The sequence below is a fragment of the Coloeus monedula genome (assembly GCF_965178545.1).
Source record: "Coloeus monedula genome assembly, chromosome: 3".
In the NCBI taxonomy this organism is placed as follows: Eukaryota; Metazoa; Chordata; class Aves; order Passeriformes; family Corvidae; genus Coloeus; species Coloeus monedula.
Window position 1 is genome coordinate 95,282,083 of NC_138783.1, and position 20,779 is coordinate 95,302,861.

Sequence of the window (20,779 nt, forward strand, 5' to 3'; positions counted from 1 at the left end):
GTATTGGAGGCTGAATGAGGTCCTGTTGGCCACGTGCTTCCAGAACACCTTGTCTTGCATCTTCAGCAAGCAAGCATCAGAGAATGCTTGGTCTATATTTCTCTTGTCTCCCTGCAGGTGATCCTGGTCTCCCAGGTCTCCAAGGCTTGCAGGGCCCTCCAGGCGCACCGGGGCTGGGCCCTCCAGGATTGCCAGGACCTGCTGGGCAGCCAGGACCCCAGGGACCACCAGGTGAGAGGAGAATACTCCCATGATGGTGCTTAGGAGCAGAATTTTTACATAAGTGGATAACAGTGGTAAAAGTGTTGCTTGAGACCTTTCTGCATTATGAGGTTGGTGGGGGTGAATGGGGGGACATGCCAGTGGGCCTCCTCCATGTGGTCCAGAATGCAGGGTGGGCCTCCTAAGAGGATGCTGGTGTTTGGATTGGTCTCCTTGGGTCATTGATGGGTAATAGATACAGGTTCAAAGCCTCTCCTAGGAAATAAGGACTGGTTCTGCTGTCTGCCTTTGAGTCTTCATCCTCCATGCCATGTAATTTGTGAATCACAGGTGGACATGATTAGATATGCTTATTGATGTTGTTCCTTGTTCTTTGTTAAGGACTAATCCTGTATCTTCTGTTTTTCCTAGGGTTTCCTGGAGTAAAAGGAGAAAGGGGCTTCCCTGGTGTCCCAGGTCTAGATATGCCAGGACCGAAAGGGGAAAAAGGTAGCCAGGGCCAGCCAGGAGTCCCGGGCTCTGTGGGGTTACCTGGCCTGCCAGGTCCACAGGGGGCTGTTGGACTGAAAGGATCAGCAGGTAAACACCCTGTCCCTCAGAAACCAGCATCTTTGACAGCTGTTTTATTGAGTTGTGGTAGCATACTCTTACATTCATTTAGGAATTGATCCATCAGAGAGCCCAAGCTTGGGGAAACACATGGACTGACATCAGTAAAGCAGCTCTGTGCACATGTAACTGAACTGCTGCTGAAGTCCTGGCATGGATCAAATCCAGCAGTTTGAAGGAACTGCCTTTTTCCTGTAATAATGAAAGGAGATTATTCTGCACAGTTTTAGTTACAGAGTATGGTTTTAATAATGCCTTTGTTAATGACAACATTGTTTGCTGTAATAGGAAGTTTTAAGAATTTGTCAAAAACCCGTTACAAACTGTTTTTCTCTGGTTTTCATAATACTGTTTTTACTGTTGTTTTTTCTATTGGGCTGTTTTTGTTTAATCATCTTCTTTGTCCCATTTTTCCTTAAGTAATGCAATTCCTAATATGATAGGCAGTAAATAATTCTGTTTCTTGTACTTCTTTACACTTCCTGCTTAATTTTTTTCATTCACTCTTCTCCTTTGGCTTCAGGACCCAAAGGAGAAATGGGAGTTATGGGAGCTCCTGGATTGCCAGGAATTCCTGGACCAGCTGGAGATCGAGGGTTACCTGGTGAAAAAGGTAAGAGAGTGATTTTCTCAAAATAAAAATTGTAAAACCCACCTTTTTCCCAACAGAAGTCGGGAAATAACCAAATATAAGGATTATACTTGACCTAAGGAATAGTTTATGTCAAGTAACTTCTCTCTGAGTTAGAAACACTGTACCAGGCCATATCCTAGGAGCAGTCGTATTTGGGCTTCAAGGCATGATTTTTGATCCATTCTTCAACAACATAAGGGTTTGCTAGGTGTGGGGCTGCTATAGGTATTACTCCAAGAATAATACAATATTTGAAATTATTAAAAGCCAGCAGGAAGGTCTTAATTAAGAGCCTCAGATAATGCTCTGTATTACTGCCAAACTCCTGTCTTTATTGTTTCAAGAGTCTAAAATTAATGGCTGTGAAGTGGAAAAATATGTCAACTTTTTGACAGAGCTATTGTGAAGTATAAAAAAAACCACTTCATAGGAGCTGTTCCAGAACATGGTATTTGGTGCTAAAAATCTGAATAAATAGCCAGTTTAATTTGTTGTTGTCTACTAAATATTTTTGCAAAGTTTTATATGCCCCTGTAACATTCAGTGCTGTCTCTTTATAGGTAGCCAAGGTTTCAAAGGTGTAATTGGACCACAGGGTGATCCTGGTGTTAAGGGAGATAAAGGTGAAGCTGGTCTCCCAGGAAAACCTGGAACAATAGACAACATGGACATGGTTAGCCTCAAAGGCCAGAAGGGAGATCAAGGAGAAAAAGGTAACTTTAGTTTCTAACTGTGAGTAAGTGTAATTAACACTCATATACTACCAAGCAGCAGTACTTTGAATTCAGTTTCGTGTTAGTTTTAGGCAACAGTTTTTAAAATAAGATTAAAGAATTTCACACAGCAAATGTAGATATTTTCCTAGTGTTTTTCAACTCTATAGAAACAAAGATTAATCACAGAGCAATAGGGTTTCGGTTGAATAGAAGAGGTTCAATTTGTCCTTTTTTAATTGATTTTGCCTCTTTAATCAGAAGACTCTCTGAAAAGAAGTTTTAGAAGTAAGAATAGAGCTTTCCAGAAGGGAAAAGCTGTCTTTCATGTAAAACATGTAGTAGTGGCCATGAAGATCAACTGATAGTGTAAGAAAAAAAGTGAGCAGCCTTTTTTGACATGTGTTTCTTTGTGACCTGAAGAAAATTCAGAAAAGAAATGCATTTATGCCACTGATACCAAGAGATCAACTTATATAAATTTATAAACATCTGGTAGTATGCAGGGGAAAGGCAATCAGTTTTCTGTTTAGAAACTTCATGGCTATAGATTTGTTAGCTTTTTTAGATCATGCATTCTTATTGGATTTTTATTCTTATTGCTAGTTGATAAATTAGTTGTTAGAAATAATTTTCTCTCCTTCATTTCTTTTAAAAGAAAAAATTGTGTATATTCTGCATATTTTTAATATTTCTTCTTCTTATCATAATTTACTTTTTATTAAAAAAAACCATACGCGTTTTTAATAAATAGTAACCTTTTTTAGTTAAAATAGTGTAGAAGTGTGGAGCTTAGAAGGGAGCTACTGAGATCATGTAGTCTTTCATTTTTTTCTCAATCAAATCTGTCAGGCTTTAATAATATATCATGTTTTCTGAAACAATTACTGTTCTTTTTACACTTTCTGATTTCTTCCCAATTTGGCTCATCCTTGTTAGAGTGCACATTGCTGAAACAAGCAAAGTACTTCAGCTCAGGTCAGGCTAGAATAAAACTTCGCTTTCTTGAAACAACAGCTGACTGAGTTTGTGATTAGCTGTAATTCTTAGTCCCTTAGCTCTGGACTACTGCCTGTGTAATAATTTTTAATTTTGTATGCATCTTTTTGACTTCTCCTTATCACACATATGGTGTACCACACTTTTGATTTTCACTGTGATGAGTTTCAAGCTTTACTTGAACTCTTTAAAATCCTTCTGTAGTCTAATCCTGTCCTCTTTTTGAGCCTTTCCTTTTGGGTGACATCTGTACATTTCATCAGTGTATTCCAGGGCAGACTCCTCTCCAGTTTGACAGTGAATCACTAATAACTATACTATGTTGTATTTGAACTGTGGAAACAGGAGAGTATCCCAGTCTTAGCTACCTCTTTTCTCCATGTCCTGGCTAATTATTAGAAGGAGATCTGGGCTCACGTGTTCTGGTTGGGTCTCAGAGAAACCTGGGCATGTGGGTAAGTAGTGCCTTGCAGCTTGGGCAACCAGGGACTGCAGGGGAGGGCATGAGCAAGTATGGAGTACATCTACCCTTCAGCTGAGATGCAGCTTCTGAAAGTACTTTTAATGAAGCTCCCAGCCTATAAAGATTTCATCTAGATTGTTTCTTCTCGTTTGTTTCTGATCTTGTGGTTTGTAAAGTCTTAAAACCACATAGGTTGTGGTTTTCACTATTTCCTTATCTACTACTGGCATGTAGGATGATTAATTTTATTTTATTTCTAGAAATCTAAATTAGGCACACTGGTTACATGCAAATAAAGAAACCTTTGCTGAGAAATTCAAATGATTAATTACTTTGGTTTCTAATTTACTAATCTCTCCAGTGCTAATAATGCATGCTTGCAAGCTTCTATGCTCTACCTTTTCCTGACCACATACAGTCTAAAGATTGGCCTGGCTCACACAGCCTGGAGTAGGTTCCAAACAGATTCCAGCCTGCAACTTTCTGCTCTTATCTCATCCTCTTCAACCTTATTACCAGCAGAGAAAAATAACTTAGTTAGTTATACTCCATAACTTTGCTGATCTTTTGGCTGCCTTCATTCCTCTAGACATGAATATCACAGTAATGTTTTTAAAAGCTTCTGAAATACAAACTGTGCAGAGAAGACACAGAATTTTTGTCATATTATCAGTGATGCCTGACGGAAAAGTTTGGGTTTGGACATCTTGAGATGTTTTTAATAAAAGCTGCTTACTTAAAAACCTTCAGTGAGTTGTCTTCAGTAACCTGTTGTCCTGAAGCTCTGTGCAACACTGACAGAATTGTTTATGACCAAAAAGCATGGACATAAAGTTGGAGAAGAGGCACAGTACAGAGTAAGAGATCAAGCCTTGTGAAGGTGCTTAAAGATTGAATGGAACAGAGAAAGCATCCAATTTCTGGCTGCTTACTAGTTGCCCACATGTGACTTTTTAGTTAGCTGAACAGTCAAATCAGTAGTTTCTGTTAACACCTAATTTTGTCTGCCATTTCTCAAATAACTCATTAATGTAACTCAAACACACATTAATTCCAATTTCTTTTATAGATATAAATTGCAGATACACTTGCTTTGTAATTTGCACAGACGCCCATAAAATTGTGATAGTTTTTAGCCTTTCCTCGGTTTAATGATTGGAGAGTTGTGTTTTACTCATCCATTTCCTTGTTCAGCAGAGAGAAGCAGCAGTGATCAAAAATTAACTAGAAGGATTATTATATGTAATTACAGTAAACTGTGATAAAACTGATCTCACTATGTTTGTCTTTTTGGTGTCCAGGGGACCATGGAGCAACAGGAGAAAAAGGGCTACGTGGGGATTATGGAGAACCAGGAATTCCAGGGAGGGATGGTGAACCTGGTACTCCAGGACAACCAGGTATGTCTGAAGCTAACAGCAGACAGACTGTTTGTCAGGTATTTTAAACTGTATTAATGCATGGGACTCCTAATTTCTCTGTTGTCCATAGGACCAAAAGGTGATCAGGGCCCCCCAGGATACCCAGGGGATCCAGGAGTTCCAGGACAAAAAGGATCAGTTGGTGAAATGGGTTTGCCAGGTACTGATTGCTAGGAATTTCTTCTTATTTTTTCCTCAAGTTAATATAGATCATTTGGAAGGACCTGTATGGATTATTTGTGGGTGTAGATCTGCTAAACAGATCTACAATTGCACAATTGCTAAACGATTGCACTATTTGCAGCAACGGAATGTAAGGCTTTTGGGACATTGCTTTTCAATCCTATTGTGATATACAAATAATAGGATGGTTTCCTAAGTTTCTAGGTTCAAAGTGCAAATAGCTGGATGGTTAGGTTTTCTGTATTTGTTTCAGGCAGGCAGTTTTTTGAGTGGCACCTGTTTGTATGTCTCTGATAGTCTGTGAACTGCATTAAGCTTCTTGTGTATTTTCCCTCTTTTAAAAGGTTTGGTGAGTTGCTGTGTACTGCATGTCAATTATGAACTGTAGGGGTCTGGGAATAGTAGTGTTGTGGAAAGGACTGGTAAAGAATAAAATGGAGAAGAACCTGTAACTCAACATGGAAACTGTCTCCGTTGGGATGGCCTTGTGTCTAGCATATTTAGGAAATCAAACATGAAAGTCTCAAATGGTAAATGAGGACAGGAAAAATATGCTGCAGAAGAGTCACTTTGTCACTGTAGTACTATTAGAAATTATTCAAATAAAATTTTATTCAGTTCATATCTTTAACAAGATCTCTGTTTACTCTGAATCCAAGATTTTGACCATCTCTTATGAGTAGACTTTATCATGCCACAAAAAGTCCCATTTAGAGAGTGAATCTCAAAAGATAGTTTACTTACTTTTATAGCTCTGAATAGCTAAGGCAATGGTGAAAAATCATTGTCAACACTGCTAGGGTACCACTGGTTCTGATACACCCATTTTTCCCTTTCCCTTACCAGGAACACCTGGAGAAAAGGGTCTTCCTGGAGTACCAGGTTCACCAGGCACACCAGGGTTCCCTGGGCAAAAAGGTGAAAAAGGAGACAAAGGAGCACCAGGTTTTCCTGGAATTGGCTTTCCAGGGTCTCCTGGTGAGAAGGTATTTATACCCCTAAGGATTTGGTTATCTCTGCCAAATGCTTGAAAAGATGCTGTTGGCCTCTAAGCTGTTTTGTTATATTTTCTATTATGCTAATATCTGCCTTATGAGAAACTTGGAAGGTGTTCATATGCACAGGTTTAGATGCATTCTGTTTGATGGAGCCAGTATCTCCAGTGTTCTTATTACATCTGTTCAGAAGAGACTAATTCACAGTGCTAGAAACGTAGAGAAGGGGAAGAACTTTTAAAAATACTGAGTCAATAATGTGAAAAGGGCATTTTACAAACAGTGCAAATAATCACACTGAAATAATGTTACTGTACTTTTATGAAGATACTAGACAGTGCTCAGATACTACTGAAAAGTGAACTGTATTAATACTGTCTGTAAAGTTTAATTTCATCTCTTAATAGCATCTAATGGGATTCTCATTTGTTTCATATTCCTTTTCCTAGCTGTACAATGACAGTTATGAATTTATAAGTAAAAGTGGTAAAAATAATACTTGCTAATCTGGTAGCAAACTTACTGAGGACTCAAAGACTTTTTCTAAGGTGATGAAGTGTAATAAGTAAGTTAAGAGGCTAATTTTGAAAAGACTTTGTATAACCATCCTAAAAATGCATAGAAAACTGCTCATTTTCATATGTAGGTATTAAGCAATTGCTAGCTTAGTTAAAAACTCTGGTAGTGGATTTTAACACCAAATTTAATCCTAAATGACTTTGTTTAGGAGTGGAAAAAAAATGGAATTCTTTAAAAGTTAGATATAAATAAGAGGGGTAACATATACCACTGCATACGGAAAAAACTGTTTCTGAATTAATGTGTGGATTTTATGTGTGCTGCTTCTTCTAGGGAGAACCAGGAAGAACAGGTAGTCCAGGTTTATCTGGAGATAAGGGTGAAAAGGGTAGTGCAGGAATTCCTGGAATGCCGGGTGCCCCAGGTCCCAAAGGATCCCCTGGCATGGCAGGATTTCCAGGCAAGTGTTTAAGCTTTTATAAAACAGAAACTGCAGTGAAAAATCGAAGTAAAAATGATATCAAATATCCCACATGGAAACACATGTCTTCTTCCTTTCTTTAGGAAGCCCTGGCCGCCATGGAGAGAAGGGTGAAAAAGGACTTCCAGGCTTAAGTGGGATTCCAGGTTTAAAAGGAGAACCAGGTAAAAAAAAATACAAACCACCAAATGACACTTAAAATAATGTTGATCTCCAGGCAGTGGCTAAAACAAAATCTGTTGCATTCTACATTAATTTTGGCTCAGATATTTCATAGTGCATTTGTTCATTTCATAAGAAAAAGACATTGCTGTTTCCCAGGTAAATCTGAGTCAGTGTAGTGGGGGCTAATACTTCTTTTGCACTGTTTGAGGAATAGGTTTTACCACCTTCCACAAGACTGGTTGCTTTACAGCCATTACTTCTGTTGTTTCTGAGTTAATTTAAAAAGTGTTCAGCTGTTTTTTATCCCCAAACCTGAATCACCACATGAGTATCATTACACAGATGTTAAAGAGGAAATAGAGTATGGAGGAGAGTAAGTCCATTGCTGTTATGAATATAACAACATTTTCTATTTTGGAGTCCTCTGTTCTCAGTTTTTTGGCTGCAGGACACATCATCTTACAGGACAATGGACTGTGCTGTTCACAAGTCTTTGCTGGAGTTTCTGCATTCTAAACTCACTGAGATTCATGATAATTAGCTGTGTCAAAATCTTTAATACTTGGGCCCTGTCTCAGACTGGTTTAATTCAGAAGTAAACTCAGCGAAAAGTCACACTGAAATCATCATGCAATATCTGCTTGGTCTCTGTGGGAGCAAAAGAAAAAGTAAAGCTTTTCTTGAGAGAAAAAAAAGTCATAGCTAAAATGAAAATGTCAATGATTTTTCAGGTGAACCTGGTCTTCCGGGTCCTGCTGGTGCCATTGGTCAGAAGGGTGAACCAGGTTATGATGGGATTCCAGGTGCAGCTGGTGCAAAGGGTGAACAAGGTACTGTGACTGTCATCTTCAGCTCCTGTGGTATGAAAATGCACAAAGACAGGCCACACAAGAGTAGCTGGTAGAGGTGTGTACTGGCTTTGAGTCCTCTGGATGAAACCTTAGAAAATAAAGTCAGTATTGGTGTCTTACTATCATCCAGCATTGTAAAGCTGATCATTTAGATGAGCAACTGTGTTTAATCAATCTCGAAAATCGATTAATCTCGAAAGAATTTCTTTCAGAAAGCTGGTAATATTTTAAAGAATTGTGTTTTGGAATTAATTTCAGCCTGCAACTTAGCTGTGAAATAGTGGAGCAGCCTTGCCTTCTCTTAGGGTAGGGTTTTCAGTCATACAGGACCCATTGTGCTAAGTACAATACCAGTACATAACAAAAACAGCCTCTGCCCCGAAGAACTTTTGCATAAGCCATTTATTTGGAGTTTGTATTTGTGTAATAGAGTTTTATTCATTACTTAATGTAATGGTTAAATGTAAGTACTTTCCCAGCTTCTAATTTTTTGCTGTCTCTGTACTGCAGGTCTTCCAGGTAGAGGACTTCCAGGGTTTCCTGGTGCAAAGGGAGATAAAGGTGAAACACTTAAACAATTTTAAACCTCCTTCCCAATACACTGTAACTGTAATTCTGTAATGCAGACATACTTTCTACTTAATTCTTTTACATCCTATGCCTTCTCAGAGCAGGCAGAAGCTCTGAGAGGTTCAAATACTAATTTCTGTTACAGTGGCAACATCTTGGAGTTAGATATACCCTAAAATAGGTAATTATTCATAGTGTGGAATTTACTTACTGCAAGCTGTGCTGTGATGAGGTAATATAAATAACTCCTGTATTTGTGTGCTGTACTTTTGACTCCCAAGTATCTCTGTTTTCCTCTAATTTTGCAAGAATCAAAATTTAGTGAGGTTCTGTGCACCAGGCAGCTATAGGTAGTAGTTTTGTGGCCAGGATACTGCAGTAATTATTTTTGCCTGAATCTGTTTTGCAGCCCTGATGTATTAATTGCTAAAATAGTTATTTTCTATAGCTCAGTAGAGCATGTCTAAGCTATGCACAGGAGCGTGGTGCAGAGATGCAAAAGATAGCAGAGTCCTTGTGAGATCTCACTGAAAATTTTTATTACCTGGGCTCAGGACTTAATAGCTTGGGTATAGCCACATGACTGTGACAACTCAAGTCCCCTTATGTTCTTTGAAAAGTGTGTCCCTACACTGCTGTGAGAATGGTTTGATTGGCTCGAGTCAGTGCTTGTCCAAGGTGTCTGCAATGCACCATGCTCCACTTTATGAAATAAGTATGTCCTAGACACCAGGCTGCAATAGATACAGTAGTGAAGAAATGACCAACTGCTGTTGATAAAGGAAATTGTGTATAATTGAGGAATTTTCTATTTTAACCATCTGGAAAACACAATTCAACTAGTCCATCCACAAAATTAATGTGACGTGGCAGGTTTTGAAGAACTTGCATAGCTTTAAATATCAATGCCCTACCTCACTCATTCATTCTATCAATACAGGACACTTGTCTGGACAATCCGAAGTGATAAACCAGGATTTCAGTATATCTTTTATTTAGCATCTAAGACTAATTAACAGTCATTAACTGCTGCGAATGCCCTAATGTTAGAGAACTTAATAAATTAAACAAATTTTCAAATCATAGGTCAGTAGGCATGTAGAGTACTAGATTATTAGAACACTTCTCTCACCTTTCCCATCTCTCATTTTGTCAATCTAGCTCATTTAAAAATATCTGGATCTAGACTAAATCTGTGGTCCACTTGCATAATTTCTGTTCTAAATGCATTGTAGTTCCAAAGAAACAAGTTCAGGACTTAAAAACCTTGTTCTGCTCAGGCAGAGAGCCAGGGATAGTGTTCTCTATAAATGTTTCTCTTAGTGTTGTACTTATACCAGTTAGTCTGTATTCTTTTGCTCAATCCAAAATTAGATTGAATTGCAATTGTTAACTATTTGTCCAAGCCTGAAAGTAAGTACAGTGGGTCTAAATCTAGATAATAATAAAAAAGTATTCAATTTTTCTCAGGAGCAAGTCCGTTTGTGCTTAGTCAAGCACAACATCCATTACTTGACTATGACAATAATAATGGCTGTGGAATAAGGGTTTGGGGGCTTTATAGTCTTAGTGTAAGGGGTGATAGAGGGATGCTGGATGTTAATCTATTTTAAGACTGACTAAAAATAGCCCAGTGATAAGATAAGAAAAGGTATGTCAGTCAAACTACTTTCCTCGTACTTTATATCATCATGTGAAGAATAATACAGTTTTCCTGAAGTTTTGCATTTAGAAATGTGTAAAGTTAAGGTCAGTGTTTTCAAAAAGAATAAAGCTTACTATGAGTGGATAACAAGGCAGAAGGTTTCAGTGATTGTGATCCTCTCTCTAATCATGTTCTGTGTTCGTTTCAAATCTTAGGTGCAAAAGGCGAAGTGGGTTTTCCAGGATCTCCAGGAAGTCCAGGGATCCCAGGCCTGAAAGGGGAACCAGGATATGCAGGTCCACCAGGCCCTAAGGGGAACCAAGGTCTTCCTGGACTACCAGGAAGTGCAATTGAAGGCCCTAAAGGAGACAGAGGACCCCAAGGCCAACCTGGTCTTCCAGGTAATTCTCTGTCTTTAGTGTTAGTGTATTGCTGTTCATCGAGGCTCACCTGATTGATTAATAATACAATCAATATTGCGTATCTTTGCTTGTCCTCCTGCCGCAGGTCAGAGAAAAGCCTTGTTCATAGGCAGTTTTGGCATTATGTTCTAGAACAGGCTGATTTTATGTCCTCAGGCAGTTGGCTTTGTCCAGAAATCTTTCTAATGTTGAGAAGGTTGCCTCCCATTTCCATGTTTCCCTGTGGACTTTATTTACTGTTTTGAGGCATCCGGGACTGTATGTTCCTATGTCCTGGAGTGTTAATGTATTTAAAAATGGCCCAGCATGGCCTTTCCATGGCAGTAGCCCTGTGCTAGAGGCTAAGGAGGAAAGTGGAGCAGAGCTACAAAATATCTTTAGCATGTTTCTGCCTGGGGATGTACTATCTGCTTGTTCTGCACATTTGGAAAACTCCCTCTATTTTCAATCAGCCACAGGCTGAAAGATGATTGGATGAGGAGTCTCCCTTCAACAGATTGTTCTACTTATTTTCTTGAAATATTACAACAATTATTTTTGTTCTGTCTATCTGTAGACCCTGCTTGTCCTCCATCAGGTACTGCTGTAAACCAATTTTGCTACTAAATACTCTTTTCTTCTGGTATTTAGGTTTACCAGGTCCAATAGGGCCACCAGGACCTCCAGGTCTGAAAGGGGCCAAAGGAGAGCAAGGGAGCAGTGGCTGGCCAGGGTCTCCTGGGGGTCCGGGAATGAAAGGTGATCCGGGTTTCCAAGGAGTGCCAGTAAGTTACTTTCAGTACACTCCAGATTTGCTGAAAGCTAGTTCTTGTAATTAATTGATATATTAATCATAGAATTTCTTGTTCAAAATAATGATATTTTATGCTTAAAATGCCTTTGGACTCACTGCTGATGATGTAAAGTCAGTCTGAAAGCATTTCAGTGCTCTCCTTGGAAAGGCTGCCCCAGTGAGCTAATGAACTTATTAGAAATTTACAGATAGTGAGTGGTAACATACAACACCCAAAATATAATTTACGGTGTTTTAACGGTACGGGATGGCTGAAGCACAGCCATAAATCCCGCAAATGCATTAGTAGTTAATTTTAAAGGTTGCATACTTCACGATAAATTGCCTTCTGAAAATACCTGAACTGTTTGCTTTTGTTATGAAAGCTCTCAAATAAAGTGCAGTTTCAGTACTGTCAGTCATGAAATATAGCTGCTGATTTAGAAATACAAACAGGCAATACTATTAATACATTTTTGTCATATATTATTCATTTTCCCTGGCCCAAAATAGTCTCTTCGGTATACTAGCGAGAATGAAGTTGAATAGGATAGTCACCCACAACAGTTGGTCTTCTATATTCTTTCTCTCAAAGTGTATGCCTTTTTCCACCCTGAAAAATATGCTCTATTTTTTAACTTTTCATTTCTTATTTCCTTCTACACTGGGAATGGAAGTTGTCTAGCCCAGAGTAGAAGGAGGGTCAGAGGGGATCTTATCACTATCTACAACTCCCTGATGGGTGTCAGTCTCTTCTCCCAAGTAACAGGTAACAGGACAAGAAGAAATGGTCTCATGTTATGTCAGGGAAGCTTTAGATTGGATATTAGAAAAAAATTCTTCACTGAAAGGGTGGTCAGGCATTGGAACAAGCTTCCCAGGGAACTGATAGAGTCATCATCCCTGGAAGTGTTCAAAAAATGTGTGGATATAATACTTGAGGTGTTTGGTTTAGCGGTGAACATGATGCTGCTGGTTTAATGGCTGGACTTGATGATCTTAGAGGTATTTCCCAATCTTAATGATTCTATTAAAAAAAAACCCAACCAATAATTACAATAAAAATATTTATGGAAAAAAGAATAATTCCTAGTCTACAAAAGGAAGAAAGACTCAGGAATAAGGTTCTGATATGAAATGCAGGGCTTTAAAGGTACACTTTATTCTTGATAATGCAAAGATCTAGTGCATCTTTTTCTGCATCCAGGAATGTCTCTTCACAGAGACATTAAGGATTTGCTTCTGTGTTCATACCTTTTTGTATTTGATACCATACCGTATCATACCGTACCAGCTTTGAAGGTAGTAAACTCCAACATAACACTCCAGTATATTTTCCCTAGTTTAAGAATTTGCAGTACTTCTGCAGAGAGCTAAATTTCTATACCCCAGGAAATTGGAAAGCTTTTCACTGGTTGATATACAAGTCCGAGACTGTTTGCTGAGAAAGAATGGGAAATGCCAAAGGATTTTGATTCCATGCCTTCAATCAGAGAAAATGTTTCACTCTCCTTGAGCACCATTCATAGTGGCAGGTTGTTAACTCAGTGTGAAATGCTGCAGTCAGAGTGATGTTAAATATTAAGCTTCTTCTGGTGATACGTACTAAGATGACTTTCTAATGTCTTCACCCTCCCCAGTGTGACAGGCTCCTGCCCCGATTATGGCTCAATTGCTCATACAGGTCTCCAGGTACATGGATACCTATATCAGAAGGGAGATTTTGTTGCAACATGAGTGACACAGGCCAGAATAGTGAATACAGAGACCAGACTGCGAAATACAAATCCCATGGTTTTTTTCCTGTTCATTTTAGTGTTGAAATGCGAGAAGAAACATTTTCCTGAAATAGTTTTGTTCTGTTTGGAACAGATCCAAAAAAGGTGTTGTTTACCAAGCTAGATCTGATGAGAAAAAAATGTTTAAGAAATGCATACTGTTGTGGAAAAAGTATTTTGATGGAAAGCTTCCAATAAACTCCTCTTATAAATCCATTTTATAATTATAACCTAAAAAAATATATTTAAAATGTCCATCTTTGAATGGGATTGACTCATAACTGCCTTCTGAATGAAAGTTGGCCCTCCTGTTGTGGACTTCAGAAGTTCACATATTATGATACAAAGAGGCAGCCATTTCTTTAAACAATCCTTCATACTGTGATTATGTGACTGAAGGAAACCAGAGAATCTTACTTCATTCATGCCTCCCTTAGCACTCTTGAGAGTAGCATTTCTTTTGTTTGACTTTGGAGTCTTTGGAAATTTCACTGTGGACATCCATTTTTGAACTAGTCATCTCTTCTCCCTTTAAAATCAGTGGAAAGAATTAGACATTTGTGGTGAGCTGTTCTTCTCACCTTAATATAAACATCTAATTTGCACTGAATGAAAAATCACTCCTTGTGTGCTTATTCTATTGCTTTTCAAATATGATAAGATGACTCCTACTGGTATTATTTTTCACTGGATATTCCATTCACATCTCCAGCTGCTTGATAGGTTACTTAGCAAAGGGATTTTGTTTCTTTCCTCCACCTGTGTTCCACATTTTATTACATAGTGAAGTGTCACTATCATACCAATTCAACCAGGGAGAAACTCTAAACTATACTTACAGGCTTTCTGCAGACGATCTGCAGCAGACAAAAGAAAAAAAGGAAATTGGCAGCCATTTGAATGACTATTTACAGAGTCTTTTGAAATAGAGGCTTGGTTTTCCTTGAAGTGAGGCTACAGTGAACTTGTTACCATTAATTTCAGGGGAACAGTTTAGAATAGTGAAGGCAGAAGGAGGGGTTCCCATTGTGTTTGAAGTGTTTTAAGTCCTTGAGTGTTTTAGCCCTGTTGAAAAGTAAAAATCTTCAGAGGATTATAAATTGTTGAGCATATTTAATTTCATCCCATGTGTGATTGTAGAAGTTTTCAAGTCTGCTGTGGTCTAGAATTACCCCAGTGAATTATCTAACTAGCAACCTCCTGCTGGGACTGCACGGAAATTAGTATGTGCTGAGACTTGTGCTTGCTGATGTTTTTCATAATAATATGGTCAACGGTTGAGAACCTTTTTACTGGCTGCACTGCTACTACGACCTTATTTTGATCTGGTGTCTTTGTGAGGCAAAAAATAGTTTAGAAAGAACAAAATGTCACTCTTGTTCCTGTAGGAGAAGCTTCTCATCTAATCAAGGGAGAGAATGACCATTTCTTAAACATAATGGCTATCTCATATTATATTTTTTTTCATAGGTTTCCAATAATACACAGCCTATTTGAGAGTTATATCATAATATACATATATTTATATGTATATATACACATATATTTATATGTATATATAGTTATATCATAATATAACTATTATATATTTATATTTTATATTTATATTATTATATTATACTATAATAATATAATATTTATATGATTATATTATATTATAATATTATATTATTATATTTATATATAATATAAATATATATACATATATTTATATATATATATAGTTATATCATAATATATAGGATAACTATACTTCACATTTTCTTTTATGCAGGGTACTCCTGGTTTGCCAGGAGATATTGGTCCAAAGGGTGATCTTGGACCTCCAGGAGTTCCAGGTATTCCAGGTGAGGAGAAAACTTACCATACTCCTGAAAAGTATCCAAAAATGTCTCTTTCATATCCTTTCTCTCTCAAAAGAGATGCTCAAAGAATGTTGACTCTATGTTACAAATAACTGAACAGGACACTGAAAGCTTCATCAAAAAGCATACAAGAGCATTGAGATTTTTCTCAAGGTTTTTTGCCTTTTGCCTGTTCTTGCTTTGCAAATATTAAATGTGCACTTCCTTTAATAGATGGATGTAAAATTGATTGTTAGATAGTACCAGTCAAGAATCTTGAAGATTTTCTTGAGAATTGAAGAGGCAAATGTTATAGCTGTGTGTGAGGAAATGGGCTCTGTGTGTCTCCCCTGTTGATTATATTCCTGCTACCATCACTATCATGTACATGGAAACACCATATGTATAAAAAATACAGTTATGAATAGAAAAAACATAATGCTTTTAATCTAGAGAATTAGATTATTAAAGTAAGAGAACTTTGAAGAGAAGTAAGAGAAAAAATAAGAGAAATTTATTTTCAGTCATCATTTCTTTGGTGACTTAGTGCTGCTGTTTGTATCATGTTCCTGCAAACAGTTAAAAAGTACTTGTGCAAATTAAGTCACGTAAGTCAGGATCATGGGGTCATACATGATTATTCCACACATATCCTTCCAAATCAAGAAATTACAGAGTTTTCATCAAATATTTCCTTTGACTTCAGGTCCAAAAGGAACTCCTGGCTTCCCAGGCCTTAAGGGTGAGCGAGGTGACCAAGGTCTTCCTGGATCTAAAGGTATAATGTGAAGCTTTGCCTTTTTTTTTCCCCGGATGTTTTTGGTAAAATGGTTATTTGTGATTAATTTGTGGTTATTTGTGACTAATCAATGGATAGCTACATCACCCTTTTGTTCTGTGTAAAAATGCAGAATATGAAACCAGGTATCATGTAGCAGCATCTGAATGGTCAGTTAGCATCACAGAATGGTTTGGGTTTGAAGGGACCTTAAAAATAATCTAGTTTTAACCTGCCTACCATGGGCAGGGACATCTTTCTCTAGACCAGCGCCCCATCCAACCTGGCTTTGAACGCTTCCAGGGACAGAGCTTCTGTAGCTTCTCTGGGCAACCTCTGTTCCAGTGCCTCAATGCTCTCACAGTAAAAAAACCATCCTCAAGTCCAACCTAAATTTACACTCTTTCTGTAAACACTTCTTTCTTTCACACTGTTGCCCCTTGTCCTTTTGCTCCAGACCTTGGTAAAAAATCTCTCTCAGTCTTTCTTATAAGCCCTTTTTATATATTGAAAGGCTGCAGTGAGGTCTTCCCTGGGCCTTCTCTTCTCCAGGCTGAACAAGCCCAACTCTCTCAGCCTGTCTTCATAGAAGACCTGTTCCACCCCTCTGATCATTTTCATGGCCCTCCTCTGCACCTGCTCTAACCAGTATATGTCCTTCTTGTACAGGGGACCCAGAGCTGCATGTAATAGTCCAGGTGGGGTTTCATGAGAACAGAGCAGAGGGGGAGAATTAATGGCCACGCTTCTTTTCCTGTAGCCCAGTATTGGCTTTCTGGGCTGCGAGCAGACATTGCCCATTTTTCATCTACCTGTGTTTCCCAAGTCCTTCTCTGCAGGGCTGCTTTCAATCCATTCATCCCCCAGTCTGTACTGATATTGTGGATTGCTCTGAAACATGTGTAAGACCTTGCACTTGGCCTTGCTGAACTTCATGAGGTTCCCATTGGCCCACTTGTCACACATGTCAAGGTCCTTCTGGATGGCATCCCTTCCTTTCAGCATATTGGCTACACCACTCAGCTTGGGGTCATTTGCAAACTTGCTGAGGAAACTCCATGCAGCTATTTCAGTCCATGAGAGGTCTGGCTGGCTGGAGATACCAACACAGACAGGCTTCTGTTTGGGAAGCTTTGCAGTTTAATTCACGTGTAAAGTCTGGGACACATTGATACCTTGTGACTATCTGTGAGAGGCTCTAGTCTCTGCCTGCATAAATGGCAATACAAGGTAACATTTTTTTGCCTTTTTTTGTTGTGCAGTACTAAATATGTGCTGATTTTCTCTGTTGATTTCCACAGGTTTACAAGGCCCACCAGGCCCACCAGGTCCTTTTCAGCTTGTTAAAGGAGATCCTGGCTTACCTGGCCCTGTAGGACCAGTTGGTCTCAAGGGATTCCCAGGACTTCCAGGTCCCAAAGGACAGCAAGGTGAGAGTTTCTAATTTGTCAGTAAAAAACCATTTTAAGTAATGTAAAAATAGACCAAAGGTAGGCTAGATACTGCAAGATTTTTTGGTATGATATTATCCAGTTTTTATAAGCCACTTTAATTGTGTCAGTGATGAGGAAGGGAGTCCTTTTTGAAGCTCATCCAAAACAGATGCCTTCCAGGTGATTTTTTTGTAGGCTCTCACTCTGCAGTCATCACATCAGTATCTGAGATCAGCAGTAAGCAGAATGACTTGCAACAATCTGCTCATCCTTTCCCCAAAATGTATTTGTTAGGGTATCTTCTGTCATTAGTCTTGAATCCAAACTTAATTCTTGTGTGTCTCTGGGAGAAAACAAGCATGAGGAAAAACACTTGATCCTGGAGTGAAAAGTGCTTCCTGAGGAAGCTTGTTCCATGGTCCTAGATTTCTTCTTTTAGTCCAGATATTGAAATTTTTATAAAGAGTAGATGAACTGCAAAAATGAAGCACATTGGAAAATATAAGGGAGTGGAGCAAAGGGTAGGACAAATGAAATGCTGGCACAAGGACACATGTCCTTCAGAATGATGGGACATGGAGAGTGGGAGCTCAGGAGTGTTAAGATTCTAAGGAAAATCTTTTTTCCTGAATGATTTTTGTTAAGTTGATGGGGAATTACAGTGTAATATAATGAATATCCTCTTGCTAGTTGATACAGTAGATATGAAAGTTTTCTCTTGAAGGTGGGAATACAACTCTGCAACTGCTGTCCTTTAAGAAAGAGCTATGAAATAGTCTCAGTGATTGAACACAGCATGGGTTTGCTTGTACAGGACCCATTGCTCTTTGCTAATAGTCAATTCAGCACATAAACACAATATTGCTTTTTGAGTGATCAGGAAAAGAAAGCTGTGAGCATCTAAAGCTTCTGATGAGTCACGGAGATGTTGCAATGGTGCTGATGGTATTAACTTCCTTTTCCTGAAGTCAGATTTGCTGAGTTTATGTAGGATTCATAGCATCCTTAAAAATCGATAAAGGAAGACATAAAATATATCAGAAAACTTGTTTGGGAAGAAGCTAAGAGGATACCCATTTTCTCATGACCCTACTTTTTTATGGTCTGTTTTTGATTGAGTTATATGATAAACAGAGAGAGAAGGGATTGCTGCCTTTCCTTTTCATAGTCCAGGCAAATACTAGTTATTTTAGGTGCATGCTCTCTCCTTACTTCTCTGTTCTTCTCTACTATATAATCACTTTGCCTGCATATAACCCTCATATGTGCTCTAGATACGGAACTGTATGCACTGAATCTGCATGAGTTTGGTTTATGCTGAGGCATACCTGTTCTGTACTGTATTAAAAGCCAAAAAGCCAGAACTAACATGAAATAATATCCAGTAATAATTATTGCTTGTTTTTCAACAGGAGTGACAGGACCTTCAGGTGTACCTGGACCACCTGGTAGTCCAGGGTTTGATGGTCAACCTGGGCAGAAAGGGGAAGCTGGTCCTTATGGTCCCCCAGGTAAGTCCATGTGTTCTTCAAAGACTTAATTCCTTCATGGAAAAATAACATGGTATTAGGTGTGAATGTATTTAATTTCACTTCTTTAGTTGTGTAGGGAGAGTACTGCTGTCTGCAGAAATAAAAGGAGCCTCTCTGTATTGCAGGGCCCAGAGGATTCCCTGGTCCACCTGGTCCTGACGGCTTGCCCGGGGCTATGGGCCCACCAGGGGCACCATCTGTTGCTCATGGCTTCCTTGTTACCAGACACAGTCAAACCATTGAAGAACCGTCGTGTCCATTTGGAACAAGGCTGATTTACCACGGCTACTCCTTGCTCTATGTACAAGGCAATGAAAGAGCACATGGCCAAGATCTGGGTAAGTAGAGACCAAATTAGAATTCAGTTAGAATATTCAAACCAAATGTATTGAGCAAATCTGTGTAATTGCTCTGGCCCAGACCTAGACATCCCAGAATGAGGGAAGATGTTGCAGTGAATACAACACCTAGTTACTGAGATGGCTCGCGGGGTTTGGACAGTCTGATGAAACTGGGTTTGCTCAGCCTTAGCAGATGTTTATGGGGAGGCCTTTATTGCAGTCTGCAGCTGTCTACAGGGAGGGTAGAGAGAATGGAGTCCCTTCTCGGAGGGTCTCAGTGACAGAAGAAGCAGTGGACACAAGTATGAGATACATTTCAGTGAAACATAAGTGAAAGCTTTTTTATCATGTGGATGGTCAACCATTGGAACAGAACCCCAGAGAAGTGGTTGAATTTCTTGTGTTTGGAGATCCTCAAAAGTCAACTAAATCTGGACTCACGCAACCAGGTCTAACTGGCAGTAGGATAGATGACCTCTAGAGGTCTATTCCAACCTAATGTATTCCATAATTCTACAGGCTAGAGTGGGCTACTCCTTGCCTTGTCCTGTTCCTTCCTGGTGAAGCTAAGGGAAGTCACTTCCTCTGAGAGTACTGGGCCCTCCAGAGCAAGTGTTCTCTGCCTTTTTGGCTGCTCCTGGAAATAACTGTTAGGCAGTTGGCAGTGGTTTAACAAAACTGTGTTAAGAAATAACCTTTCACTTAACATTTCAGGCACAGCAGGAAGCTGTCTTCGTAAATTTAGTACCATGCCTTTCTTATTCTGCAATATCAACAACGTCTGTAATTTTGCATCAAGGAATGACTACTCCTACTGGCTGTCTACTCCTGAACCCATGCCAATGAATATGGCTCCTATCACTGGTGATAATATCAGACCATTCATCAGCAGGTATGGTTTCAGTTCTGCTGTATTTATAAAGTGAAAAAGCCTGTGGAAAGAGTGTAGGGTTCTTTAATTTTCTGGACAAGGCTTTTAATCTGTATATTTTTATTTCCTGCCTTTAAATTTAAAGTTTGAATTCTTTTGATGAAATGTTTCAAAGTGTTCATGTTTTCAGTTTAGACTTTGATCAAAAATAAATCCATTTTGGGGGAAATGCAAACAACTAGAGTAGCCTATTTTGAGTATAATTGAAATGAAAAGATTTACTTTGAAATGTTGTCTTACAAAAGCTATGATGTACTTTGAAGGAGAAAAAGTTTTGCATTTTTTCACAATTCTTGTCCAAAACACTTCTGTTTTTTGACTAGCCATAGCTAGAAGCTTTTTAGGGCTCAGTTTCCTTTTGTTTGAAAATGGTAACATTTTTATCATAGAGTAGACTGCCAGGCTTCTTCCATTGTTTTAGACATTCTGCTTGAATACAACCATTATTGTCTGAATTAAAAGAAACAATTGCAAAATC

The 20,779-nt window shown here is 38.7% G+C and overlaps 1 protein-coding gene across 1 annotated transcript in view; it reads left to right on the top strand.

Moving 5' to 3' along the window:
• The window catches only part of COL4A1 (collagen type IV alpha 1 chain), a 120,669-nt gene that overhangs the window by 91,963 nt on the left and 7,927 nt on the right, over nucleotides 1-20,779 (top strand). Inside the window, exons 31-49 of the mRNA XM_082277676.1 lie at nucleotides 118-231; nucleotides 634-801; nucleotides 1,355-1,444; nucleotides 2,026-2,178; nucleotides 4,942-5,040; nucleotides 5,132-5,221; nucleotides 6,091-6,230; nucleotides 7,092-7,222; nucleotides 7,327-7,403; nucleotides 8,136-8,234; nucleotides 8,766-8,816; nucleotides 10,686-10,871; nucleotides 11,523-11,656; nucleotides 15,217-15,289; nucleotides 15,993-16,064; nucleotides 17,366-17,494; nucleotides 18,910-19,008; nucleotides 19,155-19,367; nucleotides 20,085-20,262. Coding sequence (XP_082133802.1) covers nucleotides 118-231; nucleotides 634-801; nucleotides 1,355-1,444; nucleotides 2,026-2,178; nucleotides 4,942-5,040; nucleotides 5,132-5,221; nucleotides 6,091-6,230; nucleotides 7,092-7,222; nucleotides 7,327-7,403; nucleotides 8,136-8,234; nucleotides 8,766-8,816; nucleotides 10,686-10,871; nucleotides 11,523-11,656; nucleotides 15,217-15,289; nucleotides 15,993-16,064; nucleotides 17,366-17,494; nucleotides 18,910-19,008; nucleotides 19,155-19,367; nucleotides 20,085-20,262 — 2,296 coding nt within the window. The remainder of the gene's footprint in view (nucleotides 1-117; nucleotides 232-633; nucleotides 802-1,354; nucleotides 1,445-2,025; nucleotides 2,179-4,941; nucleotides 5,041-5,131; nucleotides 5,222-6,090; nucleotides 6,231-7,091; nucleotides 7,223-7,326; nucleotides 7,404-8,135; nucleotides 8,235-8,765; nucleotides 8,817-10,685; nucleotides 10,872-11,522; nucleotides 11,657-15,216; nucleotides 15,290-15,992; nucleotides 16,065-17,365; nucleotides 17,495-18,909; nucleotides 19,009-19,154; nucleotides 19,368-20,084; nucleotides 20,263-20,779) is intronic.